This window comes from Suillus clintonianus (assembly GCF_016758775.1).
Source record: "Suillus clintonianus strain FC179 chromosome Unknown DEU56scaffold_43, whole genome shotgun sequence".
NCBI lineage: Eukaryota > Fungi > Basidiomycota > Agaricomycetes > Boletales > Suillaceae > Suillus > Suillus clintonianus.
The window spans coordinates 54,451-80,795 of record NW_024539267.1 but is presented as its reverse complement, the minus strand read 5'-3'; the positions used below and the strand labels follow the sequence as shown (position 1 = coordinate 80,795).

Below are 26,345 nucleotides of genomic sequence, written 5' to 3'. Positions count from 1 at the left end.
CTTTGGATTCTAATAACACCAAACAAACGGCGTTTATTGCGCAATACAAACTTATGCCAGACGTTCGTGACCTCTTCGCCACAACGCTTACACCAGGGATATAGACCGGCCAGCTGACTCACAACTAGCCCAATGCATTATGACAGCGAAATATCTTCCAAATAATTCCTTCGCATTGTCAACAAGTAAACTCAACATGGACCAGTAGCAATAACCGAGCACCATCACGAGGTCAATCATATGATGACTGACGCATATGATAACGGACCGTCCTCAACATCAGCTAGGATCTCTTTCTCCTTATGGGAGCGTGTCCCGCTCTGACGGATCTTTCAGTTCGTATAACAGTATTGCCACAGAACGGGCCGCATGTACAGCGACAAAGTTATCAACATGAAGCATCTCAATACCAACTTATTGTACTCTTTTCACCCAAGCGCGGACGGCAGATCGCCCACCAGAGTGTATGCAATATGTGGCCACATGTACCTCGCATCCAATACCACAGCACACCGTCATCAACAAGAAGCATCCCGATACGGATGATGGTGTGTACTGGGTTGCAAGTGTTGCTTGGTATGGGTATTGGAAGGTCGGGACGGGCTGGTAGATCGCTTTTTTCTCGCGTGATAATTCCTTTGCGCGGAAAGCGGTCAGTGATGAAGAAAAACCGAGAAGAGGAAAAAACGTACAGGCTTCGCCCATGTACACGGGAACTTGACTACTCAGTGGTGGCTCTCACAAGTGGGTATCCGATCCGTCTCGTCTGCGCATCATACCAGAAACCAAGTTTCGAGTCAAGTTGGACCAGGATTGGGTATCATGTTCAGTCGCCCCGTATCGATCGAAGTGGCGGAGCCTGAACGAGGGAAACATGCGTGGCGTGCGGCACCATGCAGCATCAACCTGGGGGAGCAGATGCGTTGCCAATATGATTGAGGATGGGTATTTCCGAGCCTGAGAGACGGCTAGCTTCTTTGATGAATATGGGGGCGTCCATCTCCACGGAACCAGAAAAGGCCGCGCATGTCACAGGGCCTTCGTGGTGGAGTATTGCAATGAGCTGATTGGATTCGAGGTTCCATAGCTGCACCGTCGTGGCAAATCTTGATATGCTTGTGCTTACCAGGATACGCACGGGCACGGCAGTTTCCGTCCACATGACGGTGTCGAATTTCCTGATTTCCATCCGAGCTCCATGCCAGGGACCTAAAGGCTAAAAAACACCTCTCGATTGTTGTGAGCAATTCGCCTGTGCTGGCATCCCAGATTTTCAGGCTATCCCCGCCCGTGGCGATCATCTTGGCATCAGGTCAGTAGCAAACCGCGCAGATGGTCCAGGATTCCCCTGCCTTGAAATTTTTCACCATCTCAAATTGATGCATAGTCAGACTGGTTACGAGTCCAGCCGCTCTCGACATTCCACACTCTGAATGTCCTATCTTCCGATCCGCCCCTGTGACGTGCCATTGGCACGACACTGACGCAACAGTGCGCCACGACCGCGTCAATATCACCTGGCCCTTCGATTCAGAGGGTTGGCTCTTCTTCCTCCAACCAGCAATGAGAAAGAATGACATACACTCTTACCTTCACCAAAGCCCAATCAGATGCGGCAGATCGCCTATCGGGATGCCTGAATTCTCAATTTTGAAAATCCTCTTCGTCGATCATGTCATGTCACTCGTGAACTCATCCGCCAATAGTCAAAGATGCTGCCTCGCAATTGACCTGGTGACAAGCGTAATGTCCGACCGAGAAATAAAGCGAAATGGGATGTCACTGTATAGCGTGTGGACCCTTCAAGTACATCTGGAAGTACTTCGGGCATCAAGTAACACTGCACCTCAAGTGTCCTTAAATTTTAGCCACGTAAACGCCATGACCAGACATGAGCTAGTCTGCGTCTGCGTCATGGATAGGCATGCAACAAACCCAGGACATGAGACTAGCGGGCCATCCAGTAATGGTGATTTGATGATGCGAGATCGTTCCCGCTGCCCCCGCGGCACCAGCAACGGCAGGAGGTATCGAGGTAGTGGCAGTAGTGGTTGCTGCAACGACGTGCCCTGCGTTACTGTGTGTTTCTGGGCATGGGTATTGGAAGGTCGCGACAAGCTGACAAATGTCTGCTTTCTCCGAGCGTGATGGTTTCTCTGCGCGAAAAGTAGTCAGCGATAAAAAGGAACCAAGAAGAGGAAAAAACATTCATGCTTGCCTGCTATGCACGGGACCTCGACTACTGGTGGCTCTCGCAACTCGATGTTTGATACATCTCGTCTGCACAGCATGCCAGAGACTAAGTTTCGTGTGTCCAGCTGAAAGGGCTCGACCAGGATTGGGTATCATGTTCAGTCTCCCCGTGTCGATAGAAGTGGTGGCGCCAGAATGAAGAAAACGTGCGTTGATGTGGTAGTGCGGTGCGGCGGTTATGTTGCCCATGTGATTGAGTATGCGAGCTAGACAACTAACAATATATCGGTCAAAGAAATCAATCACAGGTGGAGATCGCCTACATCAGCACATCTGTATCCCACTCCCGTATGGTGTGATCTCGCATAGTGCTCGCTGAGGGAAGCCGTGTGCCATCGAGCATCCGCGCGAGTGAGCTGTTCCATGCTCCATTGAACACAGAATGAGCCTCGAAGTTTGCAATGCATTCCCTCTTGACTGGATTCCATAGTATCTGGATATTTTTCATTGTTGCGATGGCAAGATGTTCACCAGTCGGGGAATACCAAACACATTGGACCGATGCACGGCAATTGATTTGATTTCCTTGCACCTGCCATGTTTTTGTGTTCCAGAGCTCTGTTGTGGCATCCCAAAACGAAGTGTTTTGTCCCCCGAGCCCGTCACCATACGGCATCTATCAGGGAACACTGCGACTGCGAAGACCAAACTTACATGGCCTTCAAATGTTCGACTGGGTGTGGTTATTTGAACGATATGCTCCGCTGCTTCGGCCATTCAATTGGATGTTGATTGTTCTTCAGGCAGTTGACATTGACGTTGACTTTTGGAGGTGGTACCGTGGCGTTTGTGCTGCTTCCTATTTCGGGTATGCCGTATCGTTAGACGCCCATGCATGGACACAAGGTTGCCACCAATATTATGACCATCTCAAATCTGCATTTGTGGTTCACTTTCGACAATTTAACTCTGCATTGGTTACTTCATGGTCGCCTCGAAGTGAGCTGGGTGTACCAAGGTATATATAGATAAAGGTAATCAAATGGAAGCACATCTGAAACGCCTCTACGCCTCATGGCCTCAGGCTGGGTATGCCCATTACCCACAGCTGGATTAGGCTCGCCACACTAGTGGTTATAAACCTACTCACAACGCTGAACAATTCTCATCACTCAGTCCCAGCACCATTTACCTTCATCCATGGATCCTTCAGAGATAAAAGAGAGAATCAATCGCTTTCGAATCCTCATCATAGGAAGAGCCAATGCGGGAAAAACAACTATCCTAAAGAGGGTTTGCAACACCAAGGAGAACCCCCAAATATTCAATAGCGCTGGGGAAACGGGTGCGTATCGTGATGCTAGTACTACAATACTGATAGTGATGACTGTCCTATCGACATCAGATCGATGCCACTGTTCTGAACGCATCCAGAGAGGTAACGTACTATCATCAGTTGGCAATATGAACTGACGTGTTCTCAGCGTGGAGAGCACAATATCGAAAACGAAATGGTTTTTCAAAATAACCCGGGATTCATCTTTCACGATTCACGTGGTTTCGAAGCAGGCGGCGAGTCCGAGTACGACCAGGTGAACACATTTATCACAGACCGCTCGAAGATGGGAAATATCAAGGATCGAATTCACACTATATGGTAATCGGTCAACTTGGCGACATGCGTTGGCTCACTTCTTTGACATAGGTACTGTATCCCAATGGATCAAGCAAGCAGGGCATTCACCCAAGCCGAACTCAAGTTTTTCTCCCGCTGTGACACCGGAAGCAGTAAGCTGTCACATTTGCCTGTTGTTCGACTGATCCGCAACTTCGATCCTCAGTCCCAGTGATTGTGATATTCACAAAATTCGATGCCCTTTACGACGTCGAATTTGCACGGCTACGAAAGGAAGGAAAATCGAGGACAGACGCCAAAGCACTGGCCCCGAGGCATGCCGAGGAGACGTTTGCAAACGGGACGCAATTGAAGGTCTTATACCACTCCAAGGACATCCGGCGGCCGCCAAAATCTCACGTATGCCTCCCTGGTAAGTTGTGGATAGTCAAATGGCAATACATGATGACTATTGATCCATTAGACATGGACAAGGACAACGCAAATTGTGGGCCACTCATCAAACTGACGGCTGGAACTCTGGACAGCGAAGTCCTTCAGCAATTGTTTGTCTCAACTCAACGAACGAACTTGGAGCTCTGCATAGAATATGCAGTAGAATAGTAATTGCCCATAATCTCATTTGCCTGGCAAAAATGTTATTAACTATTGTCCAGCACACTCGCAAGCTTTTTTGACTCGGACGAGAAAATCTCATCTGGGGATGCAATAGCGAGGTTGTGTGACTGGTTTCCACATATTTTTGTAAGATTATAGGAATCTTTGAAAGTTGCCCTCATTCATGTTGGGCATTTGCAGGCAGTATGTCTGTTGATCCTCGTTCGAGCTCTAGCATGCTAATCCAAGTCATTGCCCACCGTTCGCAGACTGTGAGTGTCTTGATCCTCGTTCGAGCTCGAGCCATGCTGATCCAAGTCATTGCCCACCGTTCGCAGGATGTGGGTGTCTTGATCCTCGTTCGAGCTCGAGCCATGCTGATCCAAGTCATTGCCCACCGTTCGCAGGATGTGAGTGTCTTGATCCTCGTTCGAGCTCGAGCCATGCTGATCCAAGTCATTGTCCACCGTTTGCAGGATGTGAGTGTCTTGATCCTCGTTTGAGCTCGAGCCATGCTGATCCAAGTCATTGTCCACCGTTCGCAGTATGTGAGTGACTTGATCCTCGTTCGAGCTCGAGCCATGCTGATCCAAGTCATTGTCCACCGTTCGCAGTATGTGAGTGACTTGATCCTCTTTCGAGCTCGAGCCATGCTGATCCAAGTCATTGTCCACCGTTCCCAGTATGTGAGTGACTTGATCCTCATTCGAGCTCGAGCCATGCTGATCCAAGTCATTGCCCACCGTTCGCAGCATGTGAGTGTCTTTATCCTCGTTCGAGCTCGAGCCATGCTGATCCAAGTCATTGCCCACCGTTTGCAGATTGTGAGTGTCTTGATCCTCGTTCGAGCTCGAGCCATGCTGATCCAAGTCATTGCCCACCGTTTGCAGATTGTGAGTGTCTTGATCCTCGTTCGAGCTCGAGCCATGCTGATCCAAGTCATTGCCCACCGTTTGCAGATTGTGAGTGTCTTGATCCTCGTGCGAGCTCGAGCCATGCTGATCCAAGTCATTGCCCACCGTTCGCAGGATGTGAGTGTCTTGATCCTCGTTCGAGCTCGAGTCATGCTGATCCAAGTCATTGCCCACCGTTCGCAGACTGTGAGTGTCTTGATCCTCGTTTGAGCTCGAGCCATGCTGATTGACGTCATTGCCCATTCGTTCACAGACAGTGAGTGGGGTGACCCTTTGTCGAGTTCGAGCCTTGCTGACTGAAGAAATCGCTGATCAATTGACAGAATGTCAGTACATTCATCCTCCACAGACCTTGGGCTATACTCATCAAAAATTTGCTGATACATTGATAGCTTGTGAGTGTGTGCATCCTCTGTCGATCTACCACCTTGCTCATTCAAGTGTTTTCAGGGGGTGGGTTCATTCTCTGTCGACCTCGAGTCATGCTGACCGAAGACATTGCTGATCCGTTGACAGATTGTGAGTGGGTGATTCGCCGTCGGGGTCAAGTCATGCTTATCACTGATATTACGCATCCCTTCACAGACTGTGAGTGATTTATCCTCGAGCCTTGCCCACCAATGACATTCCTCATCCATTGCCAGAAAGTCAGTGTATCTATCCTCCGTCGAGCTCGAGCACCGCTTATCACTGACATCGCGCACCCCTTAACAGCCTGAGCGTGTGAGTATTTAATCCTCGAACCTTGCTCACGAACGATATCACCGATCCATCAATAGGAGGTGAGTTTGTTCATCCTCCTTTGACCTTGGGCCATGCTGACCGAAGATCTTTTTCATTGACAGTGTGTGAGTGTATTCATTATCAGCAGAGGGAGACGATTTTCAACCTTCCATCGTGATTTCACCAGGTTTCGCCCGCCCAACGTAAGGAGATGGAGTCTAGGTTACTCTCTGTGGTATGTCCAATTGGTCACAGACTACACACAGTTCGCATGTTGAAAATAAAAATTTGCCAGGCCTCTGGCTCATCACCATTGGACACAATTCTTCAGCTTAGCTCTGGTGAATTGTCAGGCGATGTTGCAATGAACCTGCTTATCATTGATCATGTAGCTGCCATGATCGTTTTCGAACACTCTTTCTACATTTTTGACAAGCGGCGCTATCTTCAGAACCAGCAGCAGTCTGTTCCCTACATTACTGACGCTCTCGAGCAGTACATGGCGTCTCCACATGCTGCTGCTGTCAGGGAAGCTGTGAGCGCTGCCGTCTACACATACCGAGAAGGCTTGTCTACTTGGAAAGCGAGACTACCGTTTCAATCCTCGAAGCGCTCTCAGCGCTCTCAGAAGAAAGGAGACTTAGTCAAAACAATTCTTGAAATCACTTTACAATATCGCCTGCGTATGTATAAACTCTGATGATTGTAACAATCCCGTTGATCTGTTTGTCTTCAGCGAGACCTTAATGGTGGGCAACGCATCACCACGTGGCTGATGTTTGGGGTGGAGCTGAAGTATTCGGCGGTGAAAGCGAGTATATTGAATGGTCTGTCGAGGTAGTTTTAGGAGGTTGAAATAGTTGTATGATCATGCAATCTGGTGCTTTTTCTGGTATGGCGCATACACCTTTGAAACGTGTTGGTCTCCCTCAGTCGATACGGTGGCGAGACCTATGGGGCTTGATCATACCTCCCCATGTATCCGTAGTCCGATTGCGAGTGCATGAAGGTAGGCTATGTTCTGCGTACTAGCTGTTCTCTTAGCAAACCGCTTCCACCCCAAGAGGTCACTCAGTTCTCTGCACATCGATTCATGCGGCCATGGCCCACGTATCGCTTCAAAACTGGTAGAGACTCGTGTCGCTGGGGTCTTCTAGGGGAACAACCACATTCCTATCAATCACGTGGGCCACTGTGCATTGAATATCCTGAGTGCTGCTGTGGCTGTCAGCGAAGACGACAACGACATACTGTACCGATCATCGACCGACTTATGTTACAAGCGCAGGACGATGTGTATGTTCAAACAGATGTTAATGGCGAAAGCAATAGGTCCGACTGCACGCAGTATGTCTGAGGATCGAAATTTGAGATTGTGAAGCATTGAGTCTGATCGGAGAGAAAGGTTCAACTCACTTGATTTCTGAATTATTGCACTCTCAACCTTCCAGAAACCACTAGTATTGAGAACAACAGTTTGAGCTGTTGCTGGCAGGCGCGGCAAAATCGTGGCACCACGTCAAAAATTGATGGCTTCGGTTTATGTGTGTAGCACTTATTCACCGCCGCGAAAGAGAATGAGGATCTTATGTCCTCTCAAAAAACCTACAGAGGAACTAAAGTGCAAAAATGATTTCCGACGAGATCAAATTTGAGGGACCTGGGAGGCAAGGGCCAGAATATTGTCCACCTGCCATGATTCTACCTGTCGCGAGTCAAAGAATCGTGCTGCACTCCGGAACACATGTGTGGGGCTGAATAAACTGCCGGACCTTCGATAGTGCCAATCTGTGGGCCCTTGACAAAAGTTTTCATCTCCGATGTTCAACGGGCCCGCCAGTCTGCGTCTGCGTTATGGATAGGCATGCAGCAACGACAGGAGGTATCGAGGCAGTGGCAGTAGAAGTCGGAGGTGGTTGCCGCGACGACGTGCCTTGCGTTTCTGTGTGTTTCTGCGCATAGGTATTGGAAGGTCGAGAAAAGCTGATAGATGGCTGCTTTCTCCGAGCGTGATAGTTTCTCTGCGCGAAAAGCAGTCAGCGATAAAAAAAACCTAGAAGAGGAAAAAACATACAGGCTTGCCTGCTGTGTGCGAAACCTCGATTTCTGGTGGTTCCTCATCTGCGCAGCAAGCCAGAGATTAGGTTTCGAGCCCAACTGAAAGGGCTTGACGAAGATTTGGTGCCATGCTCAGTCGCCGCATCGAAGTGGCGGCGCCCAGATGTACGCGAGGTAAATAACTAATGATACATCGGTCAGAGCATTCAATTATAGGTGGAGGTCACGTACATTATCAAAAAAATGCGGGAGTATTCGACGAGCACCTTTGATCTTTGCATTAACCTGGGGGAGCAGATCCGTTGTCAGTGTAATTGAATGTGAGATGTATTCAAGTTTACGTTGTTGGACAGGCCAGCTTCTTTGACGATACCGGATATATCCCATTTGTATATAGAGATGCCCAACGGCGCCATCCCAATGCAGGTAGTGATGAGGAACATACCATCCGCAGAAAAGGCCGCGCAATTCACAGTGAACAAGTCTTCATGATGGAGTGGCGTTCTGATGAGCTTGTTAGTTTCGAGGTTCCATAATTGCACCTTCTTCGATGTACATGATATGCTTGCGAGGATGCGCTCATTCGGAGACAACGCAATATTACGCACAGAACTGCGCAAAACAACTGTTTGTGTCCAGGTGATGGTGTCGAATTTACAGATCTTGGATCCCCCCGCGATCAGCGTTTTTCCATCCGAGGTCCATGCCAGGGACCTAAAATTTCCTTTGAGTGTCGTAAGTAATTCACCTGTTCTGGCATCCCAGATGTTCAGGCTGTCCCCGGCCGTGGCAATCATCTTAGCATCGGGTGAGTAGCAAACCGCGTCCACAAATCGCCCTGCCTCGATTGGTCCGAGAATTGTCCTGCCGCTCTCGACATCCCACACTCTGAATGTTCCATCTTTGGATCCGCTCACCACTCGCCCACCGTCTGGACTCCAAGACAGAGAGCTCACGTCATCTGTGTGCCCCGCCCATTCTTCGATAACCTTGCCTGTGTCGATGTTCCACAATCTCACTGTGTTATACCAAGGGCCCCCACCACTTGCAAATGTCTTGACGTCCGGTGACAATGCTATGGCCTCCACTCCTCTTTCTCTGAATTCCCATTCCTCCCCAACCGGCGCGCCCGTCTCCAAGTCCCAGACTCGAAATGAGCCATCCCATAAGTAGGTGATGATCCGCTGTCCACCGGGCAGTGGTAAGATGTGTTCGATGCCACCGTGCCATGGCGTTTCACCTGTCTCGATCTTTGTGTGAGATATTGTCGCTGAAATGCGTTTGTGTGCAAGGGATGGGTACGGCATGGTTTTTGTTGGGGAACTCGCCTAATGGGCGCAGTATGATTTTTGCTCTTAGCACCAAATGCCGTATGAATATCACTAACCTGATCAGAATCCAGATTACTTAGTACACAGAAAGATGAATGTTGAAAGCGTTAACCATACATAAACCTATGATAGTGTCCCTTACCAGCCATTTTTATGCATTCATATGACACTATAGCCTGGGAAAGCTTCAAGATATTTATCAAGTATGAAATAAACTTCTTTCATGCTATAGACACTGCCACTTCCACTTCCACCACCTTCTCGGAATCAGAGCGCAACTGAACGACGTCCTGCTCTAGCCTGGCTATTCTTTCATTATGGGTTCCCTCTGTCTGATCCGATGCAATCCCTGTGAATGTTATAACCGAAGGTATTGCAGTAACTCGAGTCGACCACTCGCGTGTAACTGCTCGCCCCTGCGCAACACGAATGATGATGAATAATTGGGCAATGCCCTAGTTCAACGGGGTCCAGCAACTAGCATCAGAGCACAAGGAACTCAGATTCTGTTTGCTTACCTGGATGTTGCCAATAGACAGGAAGCATAGAATGGTGACACCGTGTGCATGTATGGCAAAGGCAACTATGAAAATAATAGCGAAGACGGAGTATAACGCCGCAGACTCGATGACCGCGAGGGCGATGGTATTATATGTCTTAGAATCATATTGGACCATGATCTGCCTCATGCGCTCTCGCATGGCAAACAAACGATTCGTCACGAGAATGGTGTAAATGAGCGTGAGTCCTACTTCGATGCAAAGGTAGGCAAGCTCGACGGTGATGTTGTAAAATAAAGTACCGGTGCTTGACTGGAACACAACGATGATAGATAACACTGCTCGAGATGTCAGTCACTACTGTCGCTTCGTGAAGGATGAACTGCACTGATCATGGCGACATAGATTGTGATCATCGGAACCATCACCCATCTTGACCAATTCCATATCACAAAACATCGGTAGAGCTAATTATTTCAAGCTTCAGGCCCGTAGCAGACGACTTGGGGAACTATTCGGCTCACTCGCAGAGCCTGCATGAACCACTGCTGAACGTGACCACTAGACGAGGCATCATTATTTCAATGCCAGAGGTCTGGGGATGGGCGGGCAAGGGCACTCACGCGGAAAGCGCTAGGACGTTGGCCCGCCAATTTGTGTAGTGCTTGATTCGAGGGAGCGGATCACCAGGTGCATCACGAAAAGTTATCAAAATCCTTTCCGTATACTTTACGTCCACACCAAACTTTACCGACCCCAATGCGAACGTGATAAAGACGTAAAAAAGGAGTGCGCGACGATGTTCTGCTATCTTCTCCCCATCACGAGGTCGCTGCATGAGAGCAATCCAGGCTTGCGCTGTGAGGAGAAAGTATATGCCTATTATGGTACATAAGTCCTTCCGGAATTTGCATTAAGTCATATCCGAACAAAAACACACCATATAATGCACACGCTAACATCATTCCATCAAGGCGAAATCTGTCAATGGATAGATCCGTCTGTGGGGTTTGGGATGACATGACCCCGAATTCGGTGACTGGACAGGCAAAAGGAGTTGAAGGAAGACACCGAGACGATTACTTGGCCTAGGCGCAAGTGATGGAGACAGCGAGTGGATAGTTAGAGATAGGTATACGAGAGCAGTCATTTTATGGAGTACTCAGAATAGAGTTTCTATCACACGTATCACGTTAAGTTAAACTTGGGAATGTCACTCACAGACATACGATTGTTGACATGCTGGCAGGATCCTGTAAATAACACCAAAATAAATAACAAGCTAAAGAGCTGAAGGGGTCAACAACTTTTCTGAAAGGCTGCTTGACCTCGAACGCCGCAGTCAATCCAAAGCCGCCACTCTGTCAACATGAGGTCGTCAATTTCAAGCTTTTACTATGGTTCGGTTATTGTGCACGGACCTCCGTGCACCTCAACTTCACGTAACCCAATTAGCCTACACCTAACCCAACCTGGACCAAGGTAACGGTAGCTCATTCGCGTCGAACGCAATTGGACACCTGGACAATCGCCGCGACGTTCCCCTGCAGAATTCTCTAGTGAGGCGAGTTTCGACCCTTGCGATAAAATGAGGGTGGGCCCTGTAGGTTATGTCCTCGAAAACATTGATGGGCCAGGCTCGTTCCCGCAACTTGAAGGAGAAAACATGCAGTGCAGCAATGGCCTAAAGGAATTGATCAGTGGCAAGCGTGGAACAGACCAGCGACGGCTGCGACGCTAACGCGAATAATCATAAACGGACAGAAACAACCTGAAGGTCATCGTCTATTCAAAAATGACAGCCGGCTCACCAAGTCTCGCTTGTAATGTTTAAATAATACTTATGGTTGACATCGGCGGTCCTCCGGCGTCCGGGAAACCCTGAAAATCCCCCGGAGGTGATAAGCAGTTTTCCATCCGAGCCCTGAGCTGCCCTGTCCCTTGCCAGGCACGTAACAGTTCCTCGAGTGCTGTTATGAGCAATTCCCTTGTGCTGGCCCATCCCCACACTTTCAGCCCAAATGCGCCTGTGGTAATCATCTTGGCATGGGGTGAGTAGGAAACCGCTTACATGTATCCCTCTGCCTTGATTGGTCCGAGAATCGTCCTGCCGTTCTTGACATCCCACACTCTGAATGTCCCATCTTCCGAACCGCTCACCACTCGCCCTCCGTCTGAACTCCAGCAGACAGACTTCACTATCTCCATTCATTTTTTGATGTCCCTCCCTGTCCTGTGTCGATGTTCCACAATCTCACTCCTGCTTGGTATTGGCTTACTGTCCGGCGACAATGCTTTGACCTCACACGCCTCCCTGACCTGCGCGCCTATCTCCAAGTCACAGACTCGACATGAGCCATCCACCACATGATTTCATGGCAGGTGTAAGATGTTGCTGAAGTTTCTTGTACCCAATGGGTGCAGCATCATTTCAGCTCTCAACGTCAAATGCCGCACGAATATAACTTACTTGATCAGAATCCAGATGTACACAGAAAGACGAGTGCTGAATGAAAGCTGCGACGGAATGGGCATCCAGAGTCCCAGTCAACTGAGGAAGGTCGTTATTTAAGTTCTCCACAGCATTGAGCACTGGTTGTGCAGATTAAGCGTTCAACAATCTTTTCTGACAATATGCCACCACATACTCGGAGGAACATCACGGTTTCTGTGCTGTGTCGAGCAAACAACATAAAATGAAGTCTTTCTCTAGTTCCATGGTATGTTGATGTATGTTCTGGGATCCAGATTAGCGAGGGGCTGTCGGCGTCTTGAAGTCGCTCTGATCCTGCATTGCCCTCATCGACCAACATATCACCAGCCCTAAGCGTCGCAGATTGTGGCCTGAAAATGAACCAGAAAGTCGTATGCAGTACCAAGCGCAAAGAATATGGTAGCGAAACATTGCACACCATTTTAGCTTACTAGAAGCGATGCTGCTGCATGATATTGGATTTCCCAGATCTACTTCATGAATTAGAACACCTAACCAGTGCCAAGACGACACACCAAACAGCATATTCTCATATTCCCCGCAGAGTAGTACCCCGACAAGTGACAAGACGTCCACCATTTGGAATATATCCCACACTGCACACTGCCGCCACTCGACACGTTTGAGCGCTCTTCGAAAACGATTGTATTAACGCCAATTACATCGTCATAGTCAGCCATGCATGATTTTCTCGAACGCTAAGGATGAGACGCGGTCCCAGCACAAACATACGCAAAAGCGCACAGATTTGCAAAAGGCTGTAATAAACCTGAGTTGCCACAGAAGACGGGTTGTGCTGTATAAACGAGGAGTGATCAGATGCAGTTATCAGTCACTATAGATTAGTGTACCAGGAGCTTTGGAAGCAAGCGACAGCAAGACCTGCAGGAGACACGTTAACTGAGACTGAATAACTCGAAGGAACTGTGAGCGAACCTTTTAGACGATACATTTTCAGGGCACGTGACGACCACCGCAAGAGGCGTTTGTTGGATGGGTAGACTCGATTTCGGTTCAACCTATGGCGCGCATAAGGCCACAGCAGCGGATGATCGACATAGGTTGAGCCAAGGTTGCGTGACTGTACCTGACGTGTGCCCTAAACACCAATCATGAGCCTTTACAACTGAAGATTATCCGACCGAGAAATAAAGTGGAATGGGATGTCACTGTGTATAGCGTGTGGACCCTTCGAGTACATCTGGAAGTGCTTCGGGCATTAAGTAGCACTGCACCTCAAGTGTCCTAAAACTTTAGCCACGTAAACGCCATGACCAGACAAGAGCTAGTCTGCGTCTGCGTTATGGATAGGCATACAGCAAACCCAGGAGGGCCATCCAGTAATGGTGATATGAGGATGCGGAATCGTTCCTGCTGCCCCGCGGCACCAGAAACGGCAGGAGGTATCGAGGCAGTGGCAGTAGAAGTCGGAGGTGGTTGCTGCGACGACGTGCCCTGCGTTGCTGTGTGTTTCTGGACATAGGTATTGGAAGGCCGAGACAAGCTGACAGATGGCTGCTTTCTCCGAGCGTGATAGTTTCTCTGCGCGAAAAGTAGTCAGTGATAAAAAGGAACCGAGAAGAGGAAAAAACATACAGGCTTGCCTGCTGTGCACGGAACCTCGACTACTGGTGGCTCTCGCAACTCGATGTTTGATACATCTCGTCTGCGCAGCATGCCAGAGACTAAGTTTCGAGTCCAGCTGGAAGGGCTCGACCAGGATTGGGTGTCATGTTCAGCCTCCCCGTGCCAAATAGAAGTGGCGGCGTCAGAATGAATAAGACGTGCGTTGACGTGGTGGTGCGGTGCGGCGGTTATGTTGCCCATGTGATTGAGTACTCGGAGCCGCGAGCGCAGTACTGGGAACCGTGTTTTCGGGGTCCTAGTCCAAGAAAAGATATCGGGTCAGATCAGATCGGGTCGCTCCTTGCATCCCCAGATCCGGGCTCATGCATAACAGCCCCTTTCCCTATTGGCAGCCTCGCAAATTACAACTTCTCATTCTAGTGTGCACAAGGATCTGACTGAGAAACGCCAGTCAGGGCTGGATCCGAATGAAATCAACAGCGTTGCCGCCTCGCTAACTCGGCCTCAGGCTGGGTTGACCTAGGTCTGACTCAACACCCAGTCCTGTCACGGTGTCTTTCAAACATTCTGCGGAACAAACAACTTATGTTAATATATATTACGACGAAATATGTGCCAAGACCCATGTCTCCTTGAAATCGACTTCGCAACACCAAATAAATAAGTACCACGACAAAACTTGAAAATCAAGAAGAAAAAGCCAAATTCTCTTGCGCCCTGCAGAGCACCAGACTACCGTTCACTTCATCGAGCATCTCCTGCATTACACGCCACTGCCAGTCGATATATGCACGCGCTCCTGGAAAGCGATGGAGGACATGCCGGTTGCTGCATCAGAGTCAGCCACGGACCGAGCGTTATATTCTCGAACGCTTAGGATGAGGCGTGGTCCCAGCACAAAGGCCTGTATGACTTGCAAAATCTGAAGAAGACCGGCATAAATCTGAATTTCGAGGGAAAATAGGTCCTATAGAAATGATGAACCGCGGTCGCATGCAGAGGTCAGTGAAAGATTGACATACCGCTAACATCGTTGGAGAAAAATCAATTACGAGGCCGAAGGCAAGACACGACAACATAACTAGTAGCACGTTCAATCATTCAGCGGAAAAGGGAACCACATTCACAATATGAGCTCACCTCGCAAAGTAAAGCACGTGAGCGTTTATCAACACCGTGAAACAGTCCCCGATAATCCCTCCTACCGAATGTTGTCGCAGTTCACGGAAGTGTTTTACAGCAATCCAGACTGCGAGACACAGCGCGAGGACCTCCCAGACAGTGCCGAGTATCCAAGTCATGGAAGCCAGAAGTACGGGATAGTTCGCATAGCTAACCGTGCACGCATAGGTGCCAGAGAGAATGAGTTCCTCTTGTATTCATCAATGAGCGCCATGCACGGTTTTCATTCTCAATCAAATGTACCAACCTGAAGAAATATCCCTCGTTGTCATTGCCGTGGCCACTCCGTCGAAAATGTTGATAGCAAAGCACACGACGACGAGAAATATCAGGATCCTTGCGGATCGCTGATACATGGCATGTAACCGAGCGATCATGATGACTGCAGCATGTTTCAGTCAAGTCAATATCATAGGTCTTATAAGTGCACAACTCACCACAGAGCATTGGAAATGCTACAACAGTCGTCCAATCCCACACGAGGGTTAGAATCCGGCCTGAGAAATACGGTTAGTGATGGGCCTTGGGTGGATCACACACTAAAAACATACTCACATCTGTAGCAGTCATGATAGTAAACGAAGAAGCTGGTCAAGAATGACACTCACCCCTACAGGGTGTCGCGGTTAATTGAATGGGAATAGCAGGCATCGGCGCAGAAGACTCACTGCATCTGTCAACAAAATTGTCGGAGCACAGACTGTATGCCACTGGTCAGAAGAAACAAACACGGTGAATGCGAGAAGGCTTACACAGTATGTTCAGGCTGATTATGAGAGATAGCAGATTAGCACGACACCAATTGTCAAGCCTTCTGAACATACACAGTATAAAAAATGCCAAGATAGCGCACCTAGGATATTGTCAAGTCAGCAGAAATTCACAACAGGCAAGGTACGTACACTCAGATAAAGGACGGTCATCAGGGACCAACGTTGTCTCTGTCGCAAATCAAATATTGTTCTTCTGACGTGGAACTGTGCTCACCCAGACCAGTTCGACCTACAAACAAATCTTAGCAAAATGGCTGCTCCGGTCATAGCATCAACATACCTCTTGTCCGAACGTAAGGGCTGGAAATACTTGTGAGAAATCAGCTATTCTCCAATGTTATTATGCTCACCCCAACCATACGCCACTCCAACAAAGGCGGCAACTGCGAAACCACAATCAAGGTCAGATCGAGACATGAGCGCCGGGATATGACTGCTCTTCACGAACCTGCAAAATAGCTGCTAATACGCCAAGCGTTGATGACTGGCCAATAAATAGGGTCGTCTGAGACTAGTGTCATGCTGTTAGAGGATTGGATGTGAAGGAGCGGGGAACTTGGTGGACATACAATATTATGATATTTGTGTTAAATATATGGCCAAAATGAGATCAAGGGATGATATCCGTTTCTGTGAATGAATAGTATGATTTCACGGAACGTGACATCCGTTCATTCATTCACAGGGACGGTCGACATGTCATTAGTTGCATAAGATTAACAATGGCTCATTGCGTCGGCATGACGCCAGACCAGCCGTTAGAAATAGCAGGGGAGATCCACCCACCCAGGCTAGCAATACCTCCCTTGAACAAGATAACACACTTGCCATACAGCTGCCAACGCACACCCTCAACGTTCAACGTTTAACGCTTAATCAAATGAAAACTGCAAAACATGCCACCATAGATGCACGATGCAGTTGATGCGAATGCAGGAGTCGAGCTCTACTCGCGTTATTCGTAGGTAGGGACGTGGGTTGGATTGGAACGTTGTACGCCTGTGCTTAATCAGATTTACATAAAGATGTGGGGCAGCGTACATAAATCAAGTTGGTTTGCACGGGCAGAACATTGAACACTTGAACACAGCAAAAGATGAAAGAACGTTGAAAGAACGTTGAAAGAACGTGAAGAACTGTTCGTGATTCCGACACCTTGTTTCCGACGCCATACCTCCCACACGCGCTGGTGGTGAGCGCAAAGGAAATTTGCCAAAAAACATCAAGATTCGATGAAGCGGTGGCTTCGCAATAAGTTTATCACCGTGATTGACCTAATGCGTTGAATAATCTTGCGACGGTACTCGCCACCCACTTTGATCAAGACTCGCCGAGGCATATAGCGTAAGGCCACAGCAGCGGATGATCGATATAGGTTAGGTTGAGAGATTGGGTGGCTGTATCTAACGTGTCTTGAATACCAATCATGAGCCTTCGCAACTGAAGATTAGGAAAAGGGCGCACGTCAGATACCAGGGCGAAAGAAACAATCCCAATGACCAATAAATATCTGTGACTTGTCAGCATCACTGCGCCCCGTACAATAATTATCCCGAATTCGTCACCTACCTTTAAGAATGTGAACCAAGTCACAAAGAACTCGGTCAACGTTTACGAAGACAGGACGATGCTCTCCTGCATTCGCGGATGCTAAACTCCAAATATGTGTGTCATGTTTGGAGAATGTATCCATGAAGACAGTGTCAACATCTTGCAACTTGGGAGATACTCTGTGTATCACGCCGTTTTGACGGCGTTCAAGCTCAAGTTTCTAGTTTAGGGTTCTTCAGACTTATATGTATACCAACGACGCGTACACAACACCAAATAACACCAAACCCTCCTCGCGCACGATCCTCCATCAACCACGCACCAAGCAAACGCATACCAATCCATGAAAGTCCACATCAAACACTGGAGCGCCGTCGCCCAATGGCGGTGGAACACAGGCAACACAACCCACGACCAAGACGACGAAGGCGACGTATGTGGGATCTGTCGCGTCCCGTTTGAGGGGTGTTGCCCATCGTGTAAGATGCCTGGGGATGACTGTCCTTTGAGTGAGTCTTTGGTCTTCGTTTTGGTCTTTTGTGCGTCTAGTCGTGCGTTCCCCTTCTCGCGTTCTTCTCTCTCCCACCTTTATTTTCTTTTGAGACGATCGAACTGCACTATTGACGATCACATTCTCATCTAACCTCCTACTACAGTCTGGGGCGAATGCAGCCACGTCTTCCACATGCACTGCTTGCTCAAATGGCTAGGAACGGTTGCTTCGAAACAGCAGTGTCCTATGGATCGACGCGCTTGGGGTGCGTCTTGTTCTTGATTTTGAAATGGATTTACTGACGCGTCACATTTGCAACTTATAGTCACTGCTGAGCGCAAGGCGAACGAGTTGGCTGCGAGTTAGCTGCCAGCGGATCAGTCTTCGAGACTAAGCTACAAGCGGATCCATCTCAGAGTTGGCAGCGAATCAATCTTCGCGGCTGAGCTGCAGGCGGATCAAACCTTCAAGTTAACAGCTCAACGTTCTTGATGGTGCGAGTCGTGATTGCCGATCATAAAAGTTCTCGATCCTGATGGTGATCTCGATCACTCACAGATTCACATATCACCCCCCACATCATACCCCTGTAGTACTCACAGTGCTGAGACGGTTTTAGGTCACATCCCATAGATAGCTCATTCAAACGCATACTTCTACACGCGTAAAGCACCACAATATTTATCTTAGATTGATATACGATACTAATACAAGGCGCCGTGGCCATTGCCCACTGCCCACTCATTCCCTTCCGCTCTCCCTCCCCACCAACCAACGAGAAATCAAAAATTTCTACACTAACGTACACACAACAAAAATACGATACAAAACCAAAAACCAGAACATGAACGAACATTGTTCCATAAATAGCTTGAACATTGAATGAAAAAGATTGATAAAAGAATGGAAAAAAGGGGTTCTAGATGTGCGACGAAGAGCGAGGATATTGCATATCTAGATACATACATACATACATACATGGCTGGCGTTATGGGGTCGTGATAGTTTGCGTTTGCGTTGGGTTCTGGTTTGGCGTTTTTGAGATTGAGATTGATAAAAGATTTGTTTTCTCCTTCCGTCGTCACTTGTATAGGGAGCAATTACTGCTCGTACCCTCCTGGGCCTTGTAAAGAGGCCATCCAGATCCTTGTTTTATACAATCTGCATACCTTCGTCAGCAAGCCAGGAATGATAGATGCAGAGAAGGCGCACCGGAATAACTCCCGCACGAGCTCTCGAAAATCAATTCGTTTTTCAGCGATAAAGTAGAATGTGAGTTTACGTCGATCCCTGCGTGCGCGTTTCGTCAGTATTCTTGTATTGCGCATCCCAAACACGAAAAACACAACAAAGGACAGACAAGAGTTGAAACCGAAACGCACCACTGATACTCTGCATCAATAACCTCCATAGGGAGTTTCTTCTGCCGAACTTTACTCTGGCACAATTGCAGCGCTTTAACTTCATCTTGCATCTTCGTCACTAAATGCCTATCACCCCCACCACCAATCAACACCCACCCCCTCAAAGAAAAAGAGCAAAGAAACACGCACTGAGTATCATGAGCCTGCGCCTTCCCATAAATCATCTTCGGATTAATCTCCTTCTTCCCCGCCCCAGCACTAGCACCACCCGCACTCACCCCCCCAGGACTCATCACCTCCCCCGCCTCCCTCTCCCTAACCTCCCGCTGAAACGCCTCCACCTCCTTCAGCGTGATACTATCATTAACAACTTTCCCCAAATCCTTTCCCCTGTCCGCTTCGACGATCACTAAATCCCCAACGCGGATATCTTGGCTTAGGTCAGTGAGGTAGAAGAGGTCTGTACGGCCTGCTTTGAATTCGACGATGTAGAGGGGCCAGGAGGCCGGGACGCTGCTTAGGGGGAGACCTTTGCCTAGGTCACTGAGTGGGGTTTGGCCCTGGGTTTGACTCGCGTCTGAGGGACGGCGCTGGATTTGGTGGTAGTAGGGGCCTTGTTGGGGTTGGATGGGACGGGAGGTGGTGGGTGAGAGTGGACCAGCGCGTGAGAACCCAGCGCCGTTGTTCTGAATAGGGAGGTACTGGATACCTTGCCCTGGGATGAACCGCGCCGCGAGCTGTTGTTGACCGTATTGCGCCTCGAGGATCTGTTGTTCAAAATGGCCGCGAGGGGGGCTTCCACCCGTAGACAGCGCGCTCTCGCTTGGAGACCCGAATTGTTGGCGGGAGGCGAAGCTCGTGCCGCTTGGGATGTTGAGGTGGTACGGGGATATACGGTCTGATGAGGGGGGGCTGCGTGGGTAGATGGGGAGAGAGGATGGCTGGCTGGTGGTTGATGACGTAGACGGCGCACCGGGCTCTTTGAGGCTCAGCATCCCAAGATCAGCAGCTAAATCATCATCCGAAAGCATAAGACCCCCTCTCCCTCCAAACGGCTGAGCATTAAACACGCCAGCACTCCTATGTCCATGCGTCTCGTCCCCAGGGCTCTCGGGCGCATTAAACCCCACAATAGTAGGTCTCCTCGGCTGAACGACAGAAACGCTGTGTCTCCGACTAGTAGTCCCACTTCCGCCTCCGCCGTTCTCGTCTTTTGGAGGGTTCATACCGGCCCAGAGTTCTCGGAATGCAGAGCCGTCATCTAGAAGGATCTGTCCGACATCACGGACAAATGGACTCATATTGGAGACGTCGATGGTGTTCCTGTTCGGATAGCCGTTATCGGCGAGCGGGGACCTGCCCATAGCGCCGAGGCTCCCGTAGCGACTAGAAGCGGGTGGTTTGATCTCGCCATACCTAGCAGCAGGGATATTAAGCGGGTTCGAAGATGCATCTGCCCATAAGTTAGATTGGTGATATGGACTTGTGATTGAAGTTGGACGAGCGGTGGTGGTAGCGAGGCTTTGAGAGCGGCTGCGGGTGAGATCGGGGGCGTAGGAACGGCCACGGGATGAAGTGGGTACGTAGCGGTCGTCATCATGATGGTCATAGGTATCTGAGAGTGCTTCTGATTCGTCGTCTTCGAAAGTACTCTCGAAATGGGATTCGCGGAGTGCGGAGCTGTAGTTTGATTGTGGGTTTGAGAAGGAGGAGCTACGGGTTGGTACGCTCATTGGGAGACCTGTTGTTGTGCGAGATGTTGTTGTTGTTGGTTGGAGGATGCGGGGTGAGGAAGAAGACCAAGGAGATGCTGATGAAGATGAAGGAGAGTTGCGTAGACTTGTGAGGTTTGTTCTTGGAGGTTGACTTGCTGCTCGTTCCCTAGCTGAACTATTTTGATCTGGGTCAAGGAAGCGATGCCTGCGATTAAAGTCGAGCTCATCAGGGAGATGTTGCATGACAGCTGGCGGTTGCAAGAACAGGTGATGTTACGCTGGCGGTGACAAGACAGGTTGGGGTTGTGGCAAATTGGACTAGTAAGTAATTAGATTTTTCTATGACCTTGGTTACATTTGAACTTTGAGTATGGATTTGAAAAGAACTAGACTCACCCTCTAGTAACTCTAAAAGAGCGCAAAAAAAATGAAGTTCAAGTTAAAAGGTCAAGGCAGTGTAGCATGGATGGTTGGATGCGCATGTGCCCTCCTCGGACCTTCGGGTGAGCTTTTGACACGGCCTCGGGTCACGAGTTTCTTCGATCACCAATAATTAAAATAATACAAACAAAAAAAATTCAAATATATATATTCTCCCGCCACCCGCCGACATTCCCCCCCGTGGGGACGGAAACATCCGAGATCACAGATCTCGATCAACTTCCCAATTCAAACCTCGAACACAACATCCACAGCACTGAACGCTGTATTCCCTGGCCAAACCACAACTGGCACTTCACACTCCACAATCTCAACTTGCACATCCCTCCAATCCCCTTCTTCCTCCTCCTCTTCCTCTTTCGCAGCAGGAGAAGAAGGAACCTCATCATCAATATCATCCCCATCATGATACTCCCTCTCCCCAGTCCCAAGGAACGAGCTCATGAGATACGACGTCCAGCTCTGCGTCGGTTGCGATGGCTGTTTCACCTCCTTCCCAGCAGAAGCCACATGCACCTCTTGCTGTTCAGGAGCGATCCCCACAGGCGCACGCCACGCACTTCCCCATGCAGTAGGTTCCCCATCTCTCGTCAACCCACGCACCCGTGCGTTCGGCGCTGTCACCCCTACCAAGAGCGTCAGGTGCACTTTCCACGCTAATCCACCTGCCTTCCCACTCCCTGACCCATTGACGTTCACATTCCCAAGCAAAGACGGAGCTGAGAGCACTATCCCGAATCCGGGACATGCGTCGCTGGGTATGTCAAGTGCGAATGTAGTCCGTAGGGTGCTTCCTGTGAACGATGCGTGGTGTTCAGCGTGGACGCGGCGTGTGCTGCTTGTATTTGTAGTTGGGTTTGGGGTGCCTAGGGAGGCTGGGAGGCTTTCGTTCGTTTCTAGCGTTGCGCTTAGCTGTGATGTTTGTAATCAGCCAATGTAATCTTTGACAAAGGGACGATGTAGGATTGACAAGAAAAAAACAAACCAGAATCCAGAATTGACAAAAAATGCAGAATCAATACCAAAACACTCACCGAAATTACCTTTCCCCGTCCCCCCCGTTCATTAATCTCAACAACGCCCAAAACAGTCTCCCCAAGCCGATATGCGCTCTTCGTGAATGTCAGAACAGCGACCTTGATGCCGTCTTTTGTCACGTCATAAGACACTGTTAATATTAGTACCAGTGTCAGTATCAGTATTGCAACATGTTTAAGCCGCAGAACGCACCTTTCTTTGGATTTCGGGTTAGAATCTCAACAGCCTCTCGACACCCCGTTAATTCTCCTTCTTCTCCTTGCCTCTCCCTTTCTCTCTCCCGTTCTCTTTCAAACGCTCTCAGAGGGTCCTCACCACCTTGACTCCCGGAAGCAGAAGCAGGCCCAGTAGAAGACGAAGGTACGTTCTCCGGCACACTCTCAGCAGGTTCTTTAATCCTCACGCCCGTCGACCCCTCTGCAGGGAACGTCGAGAGTAGCCGTTCGCCGTAGGCGCGTAGGTCGTCGAGGGAGCCGCAGGGTGTTGTGGTTGGTGCTGTCCCCACAAAACAAAACAAGATTATCAATACAATTCAGTTCTGCGTTGAGATAGGACGTACAAAGTTTCGACGACGCCAAGTCTTTCTTCCCGTCTGTACCGTCTCCGCCTGCGCTACCTAGATCTAGGACTTTGCCGCTGTCAGGTTTACGCACGGGTAGGAGGAGGTCGTAGGGGCGTTGTGGTTTGCCGACTGTATAAATTATTAGAGTCAGAGTCCGTTATCGATAAGTCGGTCATGAATGGGATGCGAGAGTGGGAATAGGGGGGGTGAAGGACGACAAACTCACCGCTGACCCAGTTATATACCCTTATAGGAACTTTCATCACCCTGCTCACCGTCACACCGATAGAAGAAGCATTACCTTCGCCGCTATCGCCCCGTCGACACGTACCAACCACTAGCTCGTATGAGAAGCGGATCATACGGCCTCGGAATGTCGGAGGGAGGGTCGATGGGAGGGGCAGTGTGTAGGTATCTGTTGAGGTATGTCAGCGGTGCAAGGATATCAAAGAAAGAAGTGCGACTCACAACTCCTACTCTCTCCAGGACTCAGCGCAAGATCAACAGCCAACATCGCAGGTTGTACTTCAAATACAGGGAGGGGCATCTCTTCCTCTCCTTCTTCCCCTCCTCCCACCGCATTCCCATTCCCGTTCCCGTTCCCTGCGCCGACGCTCAACCCTAACCCGACACCCCCACTAGACGCATCACTCTGTGAACTCAAGGAAGGCGGTCTTGACCGTCCAATGGAAGGACTATAACTCGAGGGACTCAACAAACTCAACAAGGAACCCGTAAGACTCGTCGAACGCGAATGTGTCCTCGGATTCGTGCGCGTACGCGAGATATCCATGCTTCCCCCGCCCAACACCGGTTTTTTGAGGAGTTGGGCGCGGAGGGTGGTTAGTGCCTCCGGTGTGTTGGGTGGGAGGATGTGGGCTGTTCCGGAGAGTTGGGCGTAGGAGTAGAGGAGGAGGGTGGTGTTTGGGGGGAGGGGTTTTGTGGTGGCTGGGGTTGGAGGGATGGGGAGGGGTGGGTGTCCGTGTCCGAGGGTGTGGTGTGCTTGTTTGCGAGGGGGGTAGGGGTGTGGTGGGTATGAGTGGAGTTCGGATACGATTGTGTTTGATGGGGATGGGGTGTGTGGGAGGGGGGTTGGTGGGACGGGGGATTGGGGTGTTTCTGCGATTGGGTCGAGTGCGAGTGTGAATGTACTGGTTGAGGATGTGCTTGGGATGCTTGGGGAGGGTTGGGGTTGGACTTCATTTAGCTGGAGATGACCGTCGAATACTGAATGTTTGCGGGCGTGGGGGTGGTTTTGGGGGAGTGGGAAGGCGGAGCGGGGGGTTACTGGCGCTGAAGATGGCTTAGAACGAGCTGGAAGTAGAAGATGAAAGAACTCACAAGAATCTACTTCATAAGCTTGTACATATTCTTCACTAGATGGGATATCAATGCTGGCACTGCGGGCTTTCTCCTTTGCCTTCTCCAACGCAGCACGTCTTACTTCAAGGACTTCCTTCCCTTTCCCCTTCCCATTCACATACTCGACTGTTCCGTTCCCAATCAGTCCCTTCCTCCCCTCTTCACCATTCACACCACTCCCAAGGGCTTTAATAAAGTCTGGTGGACGTGTGCCCAAACCAGGAGAGGTTGGAGGCCTGGCAAGCGGGGCAGAGCTTATAGAATGTGCATTTCGTTTGTGTGATTTATGGACTGGTGCCGACGCTGGGTGGGGTGTAGATGGTAGACGGGTATTTGTGAATGTGATTGCTACGGAGAAAGTTTCGCCTGCAAAGTATGCGCTCTGTGAGGGGGAGACCTGTACGCGGATAGAGGGGTCGTCCATGTGGTATCAAGGTAAGTCAGGTTGATGAATGTGTTTCCTTTAAATGAGGGATGATATCGATGATATTGCAATTGGTTTGATGGGAAAGTTATAGTTTGTAAATATAACGATCATGCGAGGATTCCACACATATGAGAATACATCCCAGGTTCGGTGCGAATCATCCCCTACGGTGGCCTTTTAGTGTGTCTCTTTTGCTGTACCCTCTTTCCCTCGTAACTCCCCTTCATTTCTCTTAGGCCCCCTCGGCCGTGCTATCACTTTCGCTCCCGACTCCGAGTCTAACATTTTGCCATGACCACCCACACCCCCTTGGATACTGGCGATGAATATTGGATCACTTTTGATTTTAAACTTGGATTTTCATGGTACACGTGCGTGCATCGTATACGTGGATCTCAGATGTCGTGATTTGTATATAGAGGTTAGTTTGCCTTTGATTGGACGTGTTTGGTTGACCTTTGGATCCAAATAACGTTTCGGTTGATCGATCGGCTTCGACTCGAACCACCTTGGCAACCTTTGCCTCCTTTCCTGAGCGCGATGCTGGCGGCATGTGTGTCATACATGTTTCAATGCTACTCATTGATCAGGGGGATTCAATCAAAAGCAGATCTAGACCTGGCTAGAGCATTACAGACTCAGCATAGAGCGTTCCAGTACCTGTCGAATGTAATTCCACTGGGGGCCAAATGTCACTTCTACCATTGTGCCTAGCCTTGCAGTGCTGATCCCAACACGCATGCCATGCATGATGGTGGTGAGTGACATAGGATACCATATCGCACAAGGAGACACCACATAGCTGCCAGTGAGTACCATTGTCAGTTTCAACACCTTCTATTTTGTTCTCAACATGCCACCTAGTTTTTGTTCAAACACTCCGCCCCAAAACTCTAGGCTTTTCTTCGCTAAATTACCTTACTAGTGACAGCGGGAAGTGTCCCAAATCTTGCGAGTCTTCCTGTCGTCATTGGTTATGGTTGTCGTTCAAGACATCTCACGCTCATCTTGTTCTTCTCCCTGACACGATCAGAATGAACATGGGTTTGATGCCCTTGCGCACTCGTCCGCCCCTACCGCCGACCGACAGGTTTTTGGCGCCATTCGTCCTCGTGATGGCATGTACTACGAATATATATCACAATGTTTACTCATTTTTCTCCCCTTTATCCCGCTGCTTGTGCACGACATATTGATTCGTCAATCTTGCGCCGTACACTCAGCCTCGCGCTCATCTCATGGTCCATGTTCTAACGATAACATGCACGTATGCGATGAGTTTGATGACTCATGACACACGCCTTGGAGCAGAATCCGAGGGATGTATTGCTGGTTTTCCAGACGTCTCGAACAAGCGGAGACAGTATTATCTGTGTCAAGCCTTGCACGCTCACGTCCTCGCGA

At 49.4% G+C, this 26,345-nt stretch overlaps 10 protein-coding genes across 10 annotated transcripts; 3 read left to right on the top strand and 7 right to left on the bottom strand.

Annotated features, from left to right (window-relative positions):
• Positions 1–1,952: 1,952 nt before the first annotated feature.
• On the bottom strand, positions 1,953–3,084 carry DEU56DRAFT_398382 (uncharacterized protein). The gene is made up of 3 exons (XM_041346029.1): positions 2,517–3,084; positions 2,219–2,467; positions 1,953–2,156 (listed from the first exon to the last, which is right to left on the bottom strand). The coding sequence occupies exons 1-3, from the start codon at positions 2,867–2,869 to the stop codon at positions 2,075–2,077; spliced, it is 684 nt and encodes a 227-aa protein (XP_041207631.1). The 5' UTR covers positions 2,870–3,084; the 3' UTR covers positions 1,953–2,074.
• A 309-nt stretch (positions 3,085–3,393) lies between these two features.
• On the top strand, positions 3,394–4,432 carry DEU56DRAFT_871737 (uncharacterized protein; the record flags this gene model as incomplete). The annotated part of the gene is made up of 6 exons (XM_041355728.1): positions 3,394–3,573; positions 3,599–3,631; positions 3,678–3,850; positions 3,899–3,981; positions 4,035–4,241; positions 4,293–4,432. The coding sequence occupies 6 exons, from the start codon at positions 3,394–3,396 to the stop codon at positions 4,430–4,432; spliced, it is 816 nt and encodes a 271-aa protein (XP_041207630.1).
• Positions 4,433–4,665: 233 nt separating this feature from the next.
• DEU56DRAFT_949456 (uncharacterized protein) lies at positions 4,666–5,583 on the bottom strand (the record flags this gene model as incomplete). The annotated part of the gene is made up of 1 exon (XM_041359111.1): positions 4,666–5,583. The coding sequence occupies one exon, from the start codon at positions 5,581–5,583 to the stop codon at positions 4,666–4,668; it is 918 nt and encodes a 305-aa protein (XP_041207629.1).
• Positions 5,584–6,427: 844 nt separating this feature from the next.
• Positions 6,428–6,810, top strand: DEU56DRAFT_913476 (uncharacterized protein; the record flags this gene model as incomplete). The annotated part of the gene is made up of 2 exons (XM_041357531.1): positions 6,428–6,746; positions 6,800–6,810. The coding sequence occupies 2 exons, from the start codon at positions 6,428–6,430 to the stop codon at positions 6,808–6,810; spliced, it is 330 nt and encodes a 109-aa protein (XP_041207628.1).
• Positions 6,811–9,673: 2,863 nt separating this feature from the next.
• On the bottom strand, positions 9,674–11,079 carry DEU56DRAFT_949454 (uncharacterized protein; the record flags this gene model as incomplete). Its single annotated transcript, XM_041359110.1, has 6 exons — positions 10,893–11,079; positions 10,576–10,831; positions 10,477–10,513; positions 10,341–10,419; positions 9,971–10,290; positions 9,674–9,907 (listed from the first exon to the last, which is right to left on the bottom strand). Exons 1-6 carry the CDS (start codon positions 10,972–10,974, stop codon positions 9,674–9,676), a joined length of 1,008 nt encoding a protein of 335 aa, XP_041207627.1. The 5' UTR covers positions 10,975–11,079.
• A 3,717-nt stretch (positions 11,080–14,796) lies between these two features.
• DEU56DRAFT_981191 (uncharacterized protein) lies at positions 14,797–16,405 on the bottom strand (the record flags this gene model as incomplete). Its single annotated transcript, XM_041359823.1, has 12 exons — positions 14,797–15,000; positions 15,239–15,405; positions 15,463–15,597; positions 15,653–15,712; positions 15,767–15,772; positions 15,824–15,915; positions 15,968–15,981; positions 16,042–16,068; positions 16,118–16,156; positions 16,203–16,217; positions 16,269–16,288; positions 16,339–16,405. 12 exons carry the CDS (start codon positions 16,403–16,405, stop codon positions 14,797–14,799), a joined length of 846 nt encoding a protein of 281 aa, XP_041207626.1.
• Positions 16,406–17,882: 1,477 nt separating this feature from the next.
• DEU56DRAFT_871736 (anaphase-promoting complex subunit 11) lies at positions 17,883–18,398 on the top strand (the record flags this gene model as incomplete). The annotated part of the gene is made up of 3 exons (XM_041355727.1): positions 17,883–18,048; positions 18,196–18,297; positions 18,358–18,398. 3 exons carry the CDS (start codon positions 17,883–17,885, stop codon positions 18,396–18,398), a joined length of 309 nt encoding a protein of 102 aa, XP_041207625.1.
• On the bottom strand, positions 18,395–19,010 carry DEU56DRAFT_398031 (uncharacterized protein). The gene has a single exon (XM_041346027.1). It carries the CDS (start codon positions 18,886–18,888, stop codon positions 18,547–18,549), a length of 342 nt encoding a protein of 113 aa, XP_041207624.1. The 5' UTR covers positions 18,889–19,010; the 3' UTR covers positions 18,395–18,546.
• Positions 19,011–21,608, bottom strand: DEU56DRAFT_398001 (PSP1 C-terminal conserved region-domain-containing protein). Its single transcript, XM_041346026.1, has 5 exons — positions 21,508–21,608; positions 19,586–21,457; positions 19,415–19,522; positions 19,245–19,322; positions 19,011–19,193 (listed from the first exon to the last, which is right to left on the bottom strand). Exons 2-5 carry the CDS (start codon positions 21,352–21,354, stop codon positions 19,133–19,135), a joined length of 2,016 nt encoding a protein of 671 aa, XP_041207623.1. The 5' UTR covers positions 21,355–21,457; positions 21,508–21,608; the 3' UTR covers positions 19,011–19,132.
• On the bottom strand, positions 21,604–25,346 carry DEU56DRAFT_807818 (Rgp1-domain-containing protein). Its single transcript, XM_041353411.1, has 7 exons — positions 24,494–25,346; positions 23,621–24,445; positions 23,379–23,567; positions 23,150–23,281; positions 22,783–23,085; positions 22,587–22,720; positions 21,604–22,464 (listed from the first exon to the last, which is right to left on the bottom strand). Exons 1-7 carry the CDS (start codon positions 24,936–24,938, stop codon positions 21,781–21,783), a joined length of 2,712 nt encoding a protein of 903 aa, XP_041207622.1. The 5' UTR covers positions 24,939–25,346; the 3' UTR covers positions 21,604–21,780.
• Positions 25,347–26,345: the final 999 nt, after the last annotated feature.